General features: G+C 38.8%; 1 protein-coding gene across 1 annotated transcript in view; it reads left to right on the top strand.

Annotated features, from left to right (window-relative positions):
* DMD (dystrophin) overlaps nt 1-14,128 on the top strand; it is a 1,951,120-nt gene that overhangs the window by 651,695 nt on the left and 1,285,297 nt on the right. The window contains exon 18 of the mRNA XM_036016633.1: nt 8,884-9,007. Within this exon, the coding sequence (XP_035872526.1) occupies nt 8,884-9,007 (124 nt within the window). The remainder of the gene's footprint in view (nt 1-8,883; nt 9,008-14,128) is intronic.

Below are 14,128 nucleotides of genomic sequence, written 5' to 3'. Positions count from 1 at the left end.
GCTTTGAAATATCCAGATATAAGTGGGGGTCCTGTATAGTTGAACTATTTTTCTAGGTGCAAGATGTCTAGTGCTAGCCAGGTGATGCTTAACGTCAGTTCTGAAGTCAGCAAATGCATCAACAGATTGTACATTTGGGGATGTTAGGAAATTAAGGAAGGTCCTAAAGTAAAAATAAACTAGAAAAATGACTATTTTATAATGCCATGGGGGGCATCCATTGTGCAACGAAGGTTCGCAGTTTCGGTGAATAAAAATGTTCAGAGTTCATGTCCTAGCGTTAGACACTCCAATCAAGTTCTGGCATAATCCCAAATGCCACCAGACTCAACGGTATAGCAACACATAGGACATTCCTGTTGGCGTATCCTTAATGTTTTTAAAAACGTGTTTCCCTTTCATTTGGTACAAAGGAAAATAAGCGTAATGTAGTGGAAATCTTTGCATTCCGACAGACTTGCTTTGGAATTTTAATTCCATTCTTTAGTGTATGTCAAAAATAGATCAGGTTCCTAAATCTCTCTGCCCATGACCTATCTATAAATGGGCAGATTATAATAACAACCTACATAGTTATTGTGGGGGACAAATTATTTCCTTTAGGAAAGCACAAGACATGAAGATGATGTTTAAAATGCTATTTTTCCTTTGAATTTGATTGTCAAATTAACATGTAAAAACCCTCATCTGGACGGAACATGGATGTAATCCTATGCAGATTCACAGAGCATGAGTGTCTAACATAAATCAAAATTAGGTAAAATTAATGAATTGGGGAAAACTGCTGTGTTTCAAAGTCCGGTAAAGACTAAAATATCATTTGGATTAAGCAGGTCTCCCCAAATAGAAAACATTTTGTCAGGGGAATCTTTGTATTACGACTTCAAGATACTTCGGAGCGTGTGTGTTAAAAATTAGGCTGAAGGCATTTTAACTATGCCTTTGAGGGTGTCTTACTAACATGTTCTTTTTACACTGTTTTATCTATATCTTTGGATATTTTATGTTTCTCTGTAAGAGAATTCCCATGAAAAATCCATTTGTCACCATGTTATCTTTATGTAGATAAGAAAATAAGAGAAGCCAAATTGAGGACCAGACAAGTTGTGAAAGGGAATGTGCGCCCTCTAGCGACCCCCATTGGTTTCTCACAAGGGCGCATACAGCTTTTCTTTTTGGTTTCATCATTTTAAATAAACATCAAACTTGATTATCAAATAAATGGCTCAAGGTGTTTAACCTGAGCATATGACATTGCATGGTCGTAGATTTATTGCTATGGCAAGTTTTCATCTGCCATTTAAGAGAGTATTTCTATTAACCTGTGTTAAGGTGGTTTTCTTGCACAGAACTGTGTTTCAAAAGGACTTGCAATTTACCAAAAATGAAAAATAGGTTCTAGACATCCGTGGCTTAGAAACATTGCATTGTCCATCCTCCGGGTCATACAATCTTTGTCCATGTGATTTCACACTCCTTGGCTTTACAACTAGTTTCTCTAATCTAGCTTGTTCTGTAGTCTCAACATTTTGGGGATTTCCTTCGTTTTTAAGGTGTGTTTCCCTGACAGTTATATTAACAGAAGATATAAAAGTGACTTCTTGTTAACCATATCACATTTTGGAAATAAATATTACCAATGTATTTTCAAATGGTTAAGATTTATTGCCAAGATAAGATGAAAAGATTATATTAAAATTGTTTCCATCTACCAGATGTTAAAATAGTTTAGTTAAGTTTTACTTTTTGGAGACAAAGAAATCTTTTGTAGGAGTTGTATTCTGTTTAGTGCAATCAGGTTTCATAGAAGGACAAGTATAAACATAGATGCCAGATAACACATGGGATTTTCTGGCATTTATAGCTTAAACATATTAGATCACAAGATATATATCCAAGGACACGTAGTTTAAAAGACAGTATTTTTATATACATTAAATATATTTTTGGTTCACTATAATTGACACTGAAGAAGATGCTCAATTGTAAGGAAAGGTTTTATGTTTTGCGAGAATTCAGATTTTGAAGCATATGTTAGGTAGGTACATTTTATGACAAGGTAAACTACATGGAAATTGATTTTTTAGTATTTTTTAAAGATGCATCTCAGCTCAATCTGGAATCATTACACTTAACTGTACTGAAACGTATTATTTTTATGAGGGATGCACTTAAATTTATATGTATAAAAACTAAAAATACGTTCGAGCTTGTAAAGAAAATCATGCAAACATAAGCAAAATAGAATATTTGATAGGACTGTTAATGTAGCCAGTTTATATTAACTGAGGACAATGTTCTTCCTCATTTGTCATATTTTGTTTCAGGCGCTTTGTAATCTGTTGAATAGGGTGTATAGGACTTTTATTATAACTGGGAATTTGAACATCCTTTGCTGTTATTTGAGTTGATTGGTGGATGAACGGACTAATGTAATTGGAATATCAAAGCTGCAAGGTAAGCAAAGCTCACCTCAGCTTTGTGTTTCAGATCAAAATCACTTTAATTAGTGAGGTAAATAAACTCGTATAAGAGTAATTTTTAAAGGGTATTGTTTGTGAGTTTCTGTTTTAAGACTAGTTTGATAGTAGCTTTTTAGTTGTTGCAATTTAAAGGAAGATCAGAGAAGTTAAGTCATCTGCCTGAAGAAACAGCGTAAAGATGAAATGGCTCATAAAAACCTGTGATACTGGATTTTCAGTTCAGGAATTGACCATTGCACTATATTTGGTTTACATTTAAAGTGCACACACACAAACGTACAATCACAGACGTGAAGAACTATAAGGCCGTCATGTGGCCTTGTCTTCCCCCTCCCACCAAGGAAAACACACTCACACTGTATAAACACACACACACACACACACACACCCCCCTGTGAGTATATACACAAACTATGTTGATATGGGGGAGGTATTTATCTAAATAGTGACTTGTTTTCTCATATTAAATAGGGTTTTTCCCTTTCATAATATTCTACGACTATAAAAGTATAATAATTACCATGTACTTAGCACATCCTGTAACCAGAAAAGACACCAGCGTTCGGGCTGCCTGTCACTACCAAATCCAATAAGCAATGACAGCGATTGAATCTTTATGGGCACTTTATTCAGGTGGCCTATGATCTGAGAAGATGGCGGGTTCATACCCTAACAAACCATCTTCCCTTCTCTTTCCTGGCCAGATCTTTTATAAGGGGGTGGGGGAGGACAAACTAGGTGTGGTGGGGGCTTTGAAATTCAGGGAGGATTAGGTCAGCTAAGCTGCAGCATTCCTGTTCTCAGCAGTTAGCAGTTCCCAAGCGAGGGGGGGAATGGGGGGGTCACACAAAAGGCCCGGATGCCTCCAACTTGTCTCCAGGGGTAATCTCTAGCCAGTGCCCCAGGAGGTTGGCTGCTTTTCTCAGGAGCCAGGATGGGCCTTACCTGTAGTTTCTGAAACAAAAGCTTAACATACACATTACTTGCTAGACTTTTAACTATTTACCTTAAACTAAAATTTTCCAAGTCTTGAGTCCCCTATCAATCCCAGAATCCTAAAAATACTTTATTTGTAGCACTAATAGGGTTTCCAGTGACTGTCACTTGATGTTTTAAACTCTCTCTGGTTCAGATTTAATTTGGATTCTAGACATTCAATTTTATAAGCAAGTAACCTGTGGAAACATACTGGCGGGAGGAATCAGTTTCCCCAGAAGGAAGATTGAAAGAGGAAGGATAGGGACAAGCTGATCAAGAAAAGTTTCAAGAAGTTATGTGTGCCGAACTGAGTCTTAAAAGATGAGTATGAGCCCTGACTGGTGTAGCTGAGTGGGTTGGGTGTCATCCCACAAACCAAAAGGTTGGCAGTTCGATTCCCAGTCAGATCACATGCCTGGGTTGCAGGCCAGGCCCCCAGTCGGGGTGCGTGTGAGAGGCAAGTGATGGATGTTTCTCTCACACATTGATATTTCTCTCCCTCTCTTTCTCCCTTCCTTCCTCTCTCTTCAATAATAAGTAAAATCTTTAAAAAAAAAAGACTATGAATTCAGCAGATGGTCTGGGATCTGGAGAGTACCCATGTACCAATATAGAATTCAAAAGCCTTCTCAGTTTCTGAAGAACTCTGAAGAACAAAGATGATTATTAAAAATACAATAAACACAGCTTTGAAATCACCTCACTGCCAAAAAGATTTCTTCCATATTTGTAATACCAATGAAAAAGTCTTATAGTTGTGCTTCCATTAACATAAAACTTGTGTTTTAGCTAATTAAAACGTACAGTAAAATCGGTTTGTTAAGTCACCTGGTCTAGACCTAGAGCTTTAGGATCCTATAAGAGTTAACATTATTTCACACATGTGAACACTTTGCTTTCAGGCTTCTAAAGGTGAAGCTCATAAGTTTTAATGAAATTCTACATGCAACAATGTCTAAAAACGTGAAATGGACATTCATACCCCAGCTCGCTAATCAAATTAGTTAACTCTGAGATCTTGGAGGATTTCTACTTTCAACGTTTACACATTTGGGAATGATGAGTTCCAAATGGTACATTGAAAGTGACTGAATTAGAGTTTATGTAAATGTGTCATGTTAGTTTAAGACTTTCTATAGCAGTCACCGTGCAGAAAATTAACAGAACACAGTAAGTACCCATTAAGAGGCTCTTCTGACCTAATCAGCAGTTATCATATAGCACAAATTCCAGACAACGGTGTGCCATTGAGAATTCAAAACGGACAACTTCTAAAACTGCATATATTGCTCTGGTTTTTTGGGGGGAGGGGTGGTATTTTCCAGTATTTTCCCTTTTAATGTACTTAAAATGCTTACACATACATGTGCACAGATAAGTCTCCCAATTCTGACCTTGAAGAAGTGTAATGGGCCTAATTTGCATCCCCTCTATGGAAAATGCAACTGGGCAGAGTTCATTTGTGCTATATGACCCTAAGGGAAAATTTTGACTGGAGATTTGGTATATATGCACCATACTTCCTGATATTTTGAAAATTCCAGAAAATGGAAGGTTTCTTTGAAAAATGACCTTGGTTCAGTAATAAACCCTTTGCAAATAAAAATATTCCAAGACATGCAACAATGTCTAAAAATGTGAAATGTGAAAATGTGAAATGGTTGCTTTATCCTCTGGGACCTTACACATTTTGCTTTTTTGGAGTTTCGTGATAAGTTTCTTTTGTGAAGGAGAGAACACTGTTGTTTCATTGCTAATCATTAAGTAATGACACGGATGAAATTCCAGGGCATACTTGAAAAATATCAAGCAGAATATTCATCAAGAATTACAGGAGGAAAAATCAGTCTGTGAAGAGAGAATGAGAAGTCAATTTTCTTGGTAGATCAAGAGGATTTTCAGTTGGATCAAGTTAGACTGGGTTTAAGGGATGGAGCCTATCTCGGATAGCATGTAGAAGGACATTAAGTACAGAGTGAAGTGTGTTATGAGAGATGAGTAAGAAGTGTATTCATGTGCTGATTCTGAGGGTATAGAGGCCCTTCTGAGCAACTTAGAATATGTCAGTTCATTACCAGTGATTTTTTGAGAGTTTTAAAAATGAAAAAAGTGGAAATGAATGATTTTACAATGAAAGAAGAACACACGCATAAAACCTAAGATTGAAATACTTCTTCAGTGTTTTTCTTGGTGGTTTTTGAGAAGGCAACAGAGTTACATCTCTATCATATCTTCCAGTGGCGAATCAGTACGCAGCCGCAGATTCAGTACAGTACAAAGCATGATGGGAAATATCCCTGGCCAAAGGCTGGGGAGAGTAGACAACACTCACTTTATGAACACGTATAGATTTAAATCACGAGAGTTGGTTAATTTGTCATCTTATCTTAGCAAAGATATCTGAAGAATACTCAATAGCAGTGAAAATGTGAAAACTGGGGGGCAGGCCACAAGAAATGATGGGGCAATAGCTATGAAATTGATAAGGAATAAAGGCAATATGCAATTGTTACTTGAAAGCCAGGGTTTGAGTAGGTACCAAGAAGGAGACCGTGTTCATTTCACTAAAAGCAGCGAAAATGCCTCTGAGGCTAAGCGTTGAATGTGGGCCATTGGCACTTGGTATGAGTGCGTGGGAGTCCCTCAAAACTCTGTCGCTGCTTCCCCTTCACCCCTCCATCCTCATCACTGGCAAAAAGAGATGGGGACATGGGGACGGCTACTGGGAGAATATTGGAGGGGAAACAACGCTAGCAGCCAACTGTTAACTCCCAGAACTCTAAAGGATGGTGTTGAATGTTAGATGTCGGCTGACCGCATCTCATGTCAGGACAGCAAAACATTTAGTGAGGAAATCACAGAGGTAGTTGAAACAACAGGAAAAACGTGTAAAACTAAGGTTAGGTGAAGAATAGCACAGAGCTTAAATCATGTATGAATTGGGTTTAGGCCACAGCCATCTCCAAAGGAACCAAGCTGTCACAATTATGGAACAAAGGAGCGAAAGAAAGGCTAACAGCGGATAATTGTACCAACTCAATGAATTTCGCTTCATTCCATTTTAGAAAGAAAGTGTAACATATTAACCCCTGTGCCTATGAATAGATTGTTTTTCCTAGGGAAAGCACTTTACCCATGAGTGCCCTAGAACAAGTTAAAATCCCTTTTTAAATCTCTGCAAATCCAAAACGGTGTATAATCATTCTCCGTAGGGTTTTTATGTAAAATGGAAGTTTAAGCAACCTTGTACAATCTCCTTCCAAATTCACAAAATCAGACAAACAAAATAATTGAACAAGGAGAACCCGCTTTTTGGAATTTCCTGCCCTGTTGCGTGAATTGATCTTAATTATTAGAACTACCCACCAACTGTTGTCCAGGCCTTTCTTCAACTCTTCAGAGACTGAATGGCAGGCAGAGGGTTACCCATGGTTTTGACTCCACGGCCCCTTCATTGTGTGGCCATAACCAATTTACTCGGCCAAGGCTCTAGCCCAGAAGCTGTTTAATGCTAATTCATGGAAGAGGCGTTTTCTCATCAGGCAAAATAAAAGTCACAGTGTGAGTTGATCCCAGATCTATGTGTGAAGCATTTTATTTTGTCAAATGGCTGCCTCACCAAACCAATTTCCTTGATAATGTGGACAGATGCGTATTCATTAATGTTATTTATGGAGTTTGATTCAATGCCTGTCCTGCAATAAGCACTTAGTATATATGTTTTGTGGTAGAAATGAAGAGAGGTACGTTTTAAAAGGAAGCGTAGAGTTTCACATTTTTTCAGAAAGACAGATGTCAAAGTACTGTATGACTTTTTGAATGAAAGTGATTTACTTTCAAACTGGATACATAACCTTTGTTTCTTTTTTCCCCCGATGGATTGGAGATGGCGGTTGGAGGATAATTGTAACACGTGTGCAAATAAAACCCACGTACATTCCAGGCCGGATGGAAAACATTCCCCAGCATAGGCCTTAGCAGTTCTCTCCCCGCTGAGATGCCAGCCTAGCATTTAGGTCGAGTTTTAGTTTCCTGGGCCTGTAGGTGGAAAGGAACAATCTTTCCTAGGAACAGTCTGACTCAAAAGCGTGTGAAACCAGACAGCTCAGGTTTAAGTAGGAGGGAATTCAATAGTGAGTGGTGGGTATTGCCATCTCACCTTTATGAGTAAGAGAATATACGGTGTGTCATTGGGTCGGGCTGATTTAAAGAAAAAAAAAAGACACATTTGAGCGAAGTCGATTGTACTAAGAAGCCCTGTTTTCCAAACAGGAATCTTCTAGTGCATAGGGAGGTTTGAGCATCACTCACTGTAGGAGACTTGCGACTTAAGTCTGGAGAATCATTTGTTTGCCTGTTTTTTTTGGGAAACGATTGGATTACCTGATCTCCAAATTCCCTTTTCATAGATTCTTTAGAGATGCTGATAAAATCAAGAGGTTCTTTCTTGAGAAAAACACAATTTCAAGTGATTCATAGGCATCCTCCACCCTTGCAACTCACCCATGACTCCCCTGCAACCTCTGCTTTAACTCGCCCTGAGTCATCTGATGCCAGTGCCTATGTATTTGCATTAGCGCCACGGGTCTCTGCAATGAAAGAATGGTTGAGAGTGTCTATTGCAGCATAACAACCCGCTCCCAAATTTAGTGTTACAATATGGCAGTTAATTATCATTTCTCGCTATTTTGCAGGACTCTTGGAGCAGTTTTGTGGCTGTAAGTGGTATCAGCTGGAGCACTCATTTGCTTATATTCAGCTGCTATTTGAGATAGTTCAAAGGTAGAAGAAGGCTTTTATTCATAGACCTGGTCTCTCCACTTGGCTAGATTGAACTTTCTCAAAGGGTTGCTGGAATTCCTGCTGAAAAGTTGCATTCACCTCGTGCATGCCCTTAGAGGACAAGGTGCAAGTGCTCATGAAGCTCCTGCTTGCATTGCACTTACTAATATGCCATTCGCCATAGCAAATCACATGGTCAAATCCAGCGTCAATACTATTGGATGCTGTACAGAGCATGCACAGAAGATGCATGGTTCACTGGGGGCTGCCAAAAGGAATGCAGTTTGCTGTAAATGCTTTCCAAAAACAGGGACGGTTACCTCAGACAGCAGTAAATTATCCACCAGTGCAGACATTCAGGCAGAGGCTGAGTAATGGTGTATAGGGGATTCGGTAGAGGTGTCGGCCACATTGAGATACACAAAATGACCACCATCATCAGGAGAACCTACATCAAAGCTGACTCCACATTGTGCATCTACATGACTAGGGAAATCTTAATGCTATTAATAGTAACAGGGACATCCAGCAGAAGTCTCAGCGTAGTTGGAGAATGATATACGTGGACAGGTTACCTTTTTTCCCAGATAGAAGGAAGAGATCATCGAGAAATAATGATGCTTATTTTGTCCTGTGTTAGGTTGGACGTCGATATAACTGAACTTCACAGTTGGATCACTCGTTCAGAAGCTGTGCTGCAGAGCCCTGAATTTGCCATCTATCGGAAGGAAGGCAACTTCTTGGACCTTAAAGAAAAAGTCAATGTATGTTACACATTAATTTTCATGTATTTTTCCTATGTTTTGTTGCCTGTAAAATCTGTGCTTTGTTCACTCTGATTCTATGAGAGTTGAAAAGATTACAGCAATATGATACCACGCTTTTAAATATATCTTTAACATGTGTTTTAGATATCAAGTAGAATAAAAGTTGAGCCTAGTAGAATCTTCCCTGGTTCTGCGGTGAATGATCAGGAATGCTTTTCATAAACCTTCTTTAACTTTTATGCTGTTTAGCTGTAAATTAACAATTTTAGAACACGAAGTTACATTGATTTTCCTTCATAGGTTGTTTTGTCACCTCAAGGCTGGGACTTAGCAAGCTTGCAGAATGGAATAGAATAGATGCTTAGAAATACTATATTTATGACTTTGTTCTTTATGATTTTACTGTCATCACAAAATTATTCTTTCTAGTCACTAATGATTTTTATACATTATAACAGATATGAATCTTCTAAATGTTTCTGTGTTACATTGTATAATTAAAAGTCCAGGGTTTTTCAGTATTTATTTATCCACTATTTATTTTGCAAGTTTTTATTTCCTACTGAGACATTGTAGTTTTGCCCTTCACAGTAGGGGTTTTCTTTTATTAATTTCCTAAGAACTCCGTCTTTAGGGACATTATCAGGGCTATGATTTTTCAACTTGGACAATTATATTGCCCTATAGGCATGCCCAATTTTATTGTACTTCGTTTTATTGTACTTCACAGATAGTGTGTTATTTTACAAACCAAAGAAGGTAAGACCCTCCTCCACCAGTAAGAAAAGGTTATGCCTTGCTTTCGTTGTGCCTTGCTTTACTGAAATGGTATGCAACCCATACTGCGGTACCTCTGAGACAGCCTGGAGTTTGCCAGGGAATTTGTAACAGGCAGAGCATCCACTCTGAAGTGGGCAGGCTAAAGCAACAAATCTTCTGAATGTGAAATAATTTGAGCTCTAAGAAGGTCACATCTGGGTGGATTAATTCCGCCTTATCTTTTGAGCATTCTATTTCATGAATTGCAAAATCTATTTTTACAAATATAGCATTACCTCAGAAGCAAGTTAATACTTGCTGTGGGGTTAGAACTTTTGGAGAATAAACAAAAGATCTTCTGGGGAAAATCATCTATTTTGTAGGCTGCTTGAGGACGAGAGATAATTTCATCAACATTTCACAGAGTTCCCTATTTATAAATTAGAATTTTGTTTTGAATTTATTAGCAGCTTTATACAATAGTCTGTTATCAGCATAATGGACTTATAAATAGTTTCAAGAAACGGAACTATGATTATATTGTTAATATTTGAGTTTGAAAATTAAACTGAAGAATACTGTATAATATGTAGTAGAAATCTAGCAAAATGTCTTATTTCAGAGCATATTTATGTGAGGCTATCTTTTGTTATGATTTTTGAGGGAAAAAATCTCTGGCTAGAAAATTACTTCAAGAAGATGCCCTTTGAATGCCTTTCGAGGTTCCTGTGACCTATTTAGCAACTGAAAGGATGGCTCTCCTGGGGCAGGCATGTTATTTGCTAATTTTTAAATCTATCTGTATAATCTACTTATCTGTTTGTCATCCCCTTTCTGCATCTTAAAACAGCTTTGATCAGGCAGGAAAATGGAGTCCCCGCATTTATGGAATACAAATTCAGACATTTCCTGTTATCTTACAGTTACCTAGAGGCAATTTGCATTTAATCAATAGTATTAGCAACGACAGACTGAAAGTGCTGGGGGGGTGGGGTGGGGAAGGTGTATGATATTGTACTAGTGGTTTTCTAATGCCTCGTGGGTCACCTTTATCAGCTTCTACTCTCATTTTCCGAAATAACAACATCATTCTTAATTGCCTATAAAATAGGACATAACATGATTTACCTAGGCATTTCCTTCAGGCTAAATATAATGTATATGTATTAAAAATCCTTGGGAGAAATACATAATGATGATGGATATGCAGTTTGGGTATCCATTAATTTTCTTACTCTTCACTTGTCAGTTTATGTAGGTTATTGTGAGCGTGTGGGAGGCCCACCTTATGAATCCAAGTGCTGTTAATTCATTTGTAGGCATCCATTAAAATGGCTAAATATTACCTTCTTTTTTTGTTTACTTCGTTCCTTCACTTTCAAGTGCTTTGAGCCAGGACATTATCAGTTCCGTTTCATATCCTTTTAAACCTAACATAATGGTTTCTGCTCTATTCACCATGTATTTTACGCATACAATTAACATAATGCCCTGACTTAAAAGTTGAGTTCTAGGGGACAGTTCTACTCAAAGCGTGGTCCCTAGACACCCACTATTGGAACCACGTGGGAGCTTGTTAGGACTGTAGCATTCCAGACCTAATGCCTCCGAAATTTACATTTCAACCAGATCCCCAGGTGATTTGTATGCACATCAAGTTTTGAGAATCAGACAAGACACTGTCTGGGACTGGATCCCTCTTACCTAGATGCTTCTTCATTCATCCTGTCAATATCACCACAATTGAGAATTTCTAGGGGAGTAACAGGTCTAGGTCCCATATTTTGTTGTGTACGGTGCCCTCCCGTCTACAATGCACACCCATGTTTTTGGTCCAAACTGTCGGGGAAAAAAAAAAGATTTGGTTCTAATTTTTAAATTCGATTATTTATTTATTTATATGTAGGTGTTTACTTTTTGTATTATACAGAAACTTTGGCATTTATTTTTGAACCTTTTATGGTACAAGAAGTTTTAGATAACAAGTGGTTACAAAATACCAGCACAGATACAAGGTATTGCAGGTGCTACCCATGCATGTATGATGCACATCTTTGTTTTTCCCTCGAAGATTTGGACAAAAAACTGCATTACACACAGAAAAAGACAGCACTCAGCTTCTTGAAATGAGTGCATGGTAAAGTAAATTAGTCATTCAAACAACAAAATGACCCTGTAACCGGAAAAGACACCGGCATTCGGGCTGCCTGTCACTACCAAATCCAATAAGCAATGACAGTGATTGAATCTTTTATAGGCGCTTTATTCAGATGGCCGGCGATCTGACAAGATGGCGGGTTCATACCCTAACAAACCATCTTGCTCTCTCTTTCCTAGCCAGATCTTTTATAAGGGGGTTGGGGGAGGGCAAACAAGGTGTCAGCGAAAGTCTTTGAAATTCAACAGTTGCCTCCAAGGGGGAAGGGTAGTAGCTTGCTTCTTCCTGGTACAGACCTCTCCAAGAGGTCATCTGCTTACTCTTAGGCACCAAGATAGGCCTTATCTGTAGTTACTGAAACAAAAACTTAACATACACATTACTTGCTAGATTGATGACTATTTACCTTAAGCTAAATTTTCCCAAGTCTTAAGCCCCTATCAACCCAACTACAAGATAATATGATACCGTGTCTGAGAATATGGGGCTCTTGAAAACCGTCCTACCAGCTGTAAAGGTGAACAGGCCTCGGGCTCTTTCTGGGACCGCTGGCTGTGTACACCCACGCCAGATCAGCTTTTAAGCAGGTTCTGTTGGAAATCGGCAAGCCAACCAAGTCAGCTTTCTCTTATTTCTGTTATCTGTGTTTACAGCCCAGAATATGGGTACGTTTATCCATCTGTCCTTCCTTATGTCCTCATGTCTGTGCTCTTCTTCACTCTCTCTTCTCTGCCTCACTTCGAGCCTTCCCACGCCCTCATACTCTGCACTCTGAAAGCCTTCTGTCTGCGAGGGCAGATTCCCTGTCCTGCACGTTCCCTCTCTTCCATTTCTACATGGAAACCACTTGTACCCTCAGGAACGCTACAAACGAAGCCTAATGACTCACATACCCACTCCTTTAGAATTGCTCATCGCCCTGCTTCCCAGGGTCAAGTCCAAAGGTACTGCCCTGTGTGAAGATGCCTCTTCCCTTGCGTTTCATGCCAAGTGGACACCTATCATTCAAACCATTTTATCATATGACTTACTTTCTCATCGAAGACTTTGGCACGGGGTTCACAGTCTCGCTCGCTCGCCCAAATTGTGCCTTCATCCTTAACCATCTCAGCCCATGTGGGCTGGTCTGTTATCTCCAAGAGCTTCCATTTTCCCAGCCTCCTCAGGTCAGCTACCCCTTGCATAACTGTACTGTCGATGTTCCACTGGCAGACATTACTCCATTTCTGAAATAGCACGCTTAAACAGATTTGACAGTACTTCTTCATAAGCGTTCCATGCATCCCTAGTTAATTTTCTCCGCAGTTTCTCTCAACAATTAGTTCAAGTTTGCATGGTCCTGCTAAACTTTCCCCCACCACTTACAGTAGCTTTGTCCTCTTTCCATCTGCTGCAGTGGGAGAGAGCGTGCTTTCACTAGGTGTGGCTAATCTGTGCGGGTGTATGTGCATTCTTAATATCTTTACTTTCTATATCCTGGGGAACCAGTTTCCACTCAGCCACATATCCATATCTTCAATCTCTCTACTTTTTGGGTTTTCATCATCAGCCTTGAAATGGGCTGTTTTTCCATCTTAGAGAAAACCCTCCTCTCCTCTAAACACACACATGAATATTTTTGTGCCTTATTTTACTCAACTGCTCTGCAGGGCTAGACCCTATTCACTGCCTTATCTTTTATGAAATTCTCCCTTGGTTGATGGGATACCACTATCTACTGGTTACCTTTTTTATTTTTGTTACACTTTTGGCTATTTGTTCCATCTCATTTTCCCTTTAATATCGATATATTAATATTCTCTACAGTTCTTCCCTCATTTTTCTTCTTTGGATTATCCTCATTCCTCCTCATTCAAACAGAATCTATTTTCTCATTCAGATATAAAGCCCAGGCCGATATATCTAATTGCCTAAAAGACACCTTTAATTGAATGTTTACCTGAATGCTTAAACCTCATTACCTCCCCACCTCTCATTTAATCTTTCCCTTTTTTTTCCCCTTTCTTTCAAAAGCCTCATCTAGAAATCTAAAAGCTAACTGGGTCATCTAGAATTTTTTTTTTACCATTCACAAGCCTACCCCTTGACAAGTTCAATTACCAGCTCTTGAAACTGACTAATTCTCTCAATTTCCATCACCACAACCCTGATTAAAGTTTTTACGGTGCCTCCTCTCTGTTTAAGATGATAATCCCTAGCTG

Source organism: Phyllostomus discolor, chromosome X, assembly GCF_004126475.2.
Source record: "Phyllostomus discolor isolate MPI-MPIP mPhyDis1 chromosome X, mPhyDis1.pri.v3, whole genome shotgun sequence".
Lineage (NCBI taxonomy): Eukaryota > Metazoa > Chordata > Mammalia > Chiroptera > Phyllostomidae > Phyllostomus > Phyllostomus discolor.
Note: the sequence above shows the minus strand (reverse complement) of the source record. Positions and strands in the feature narration are given on the sequence as shown.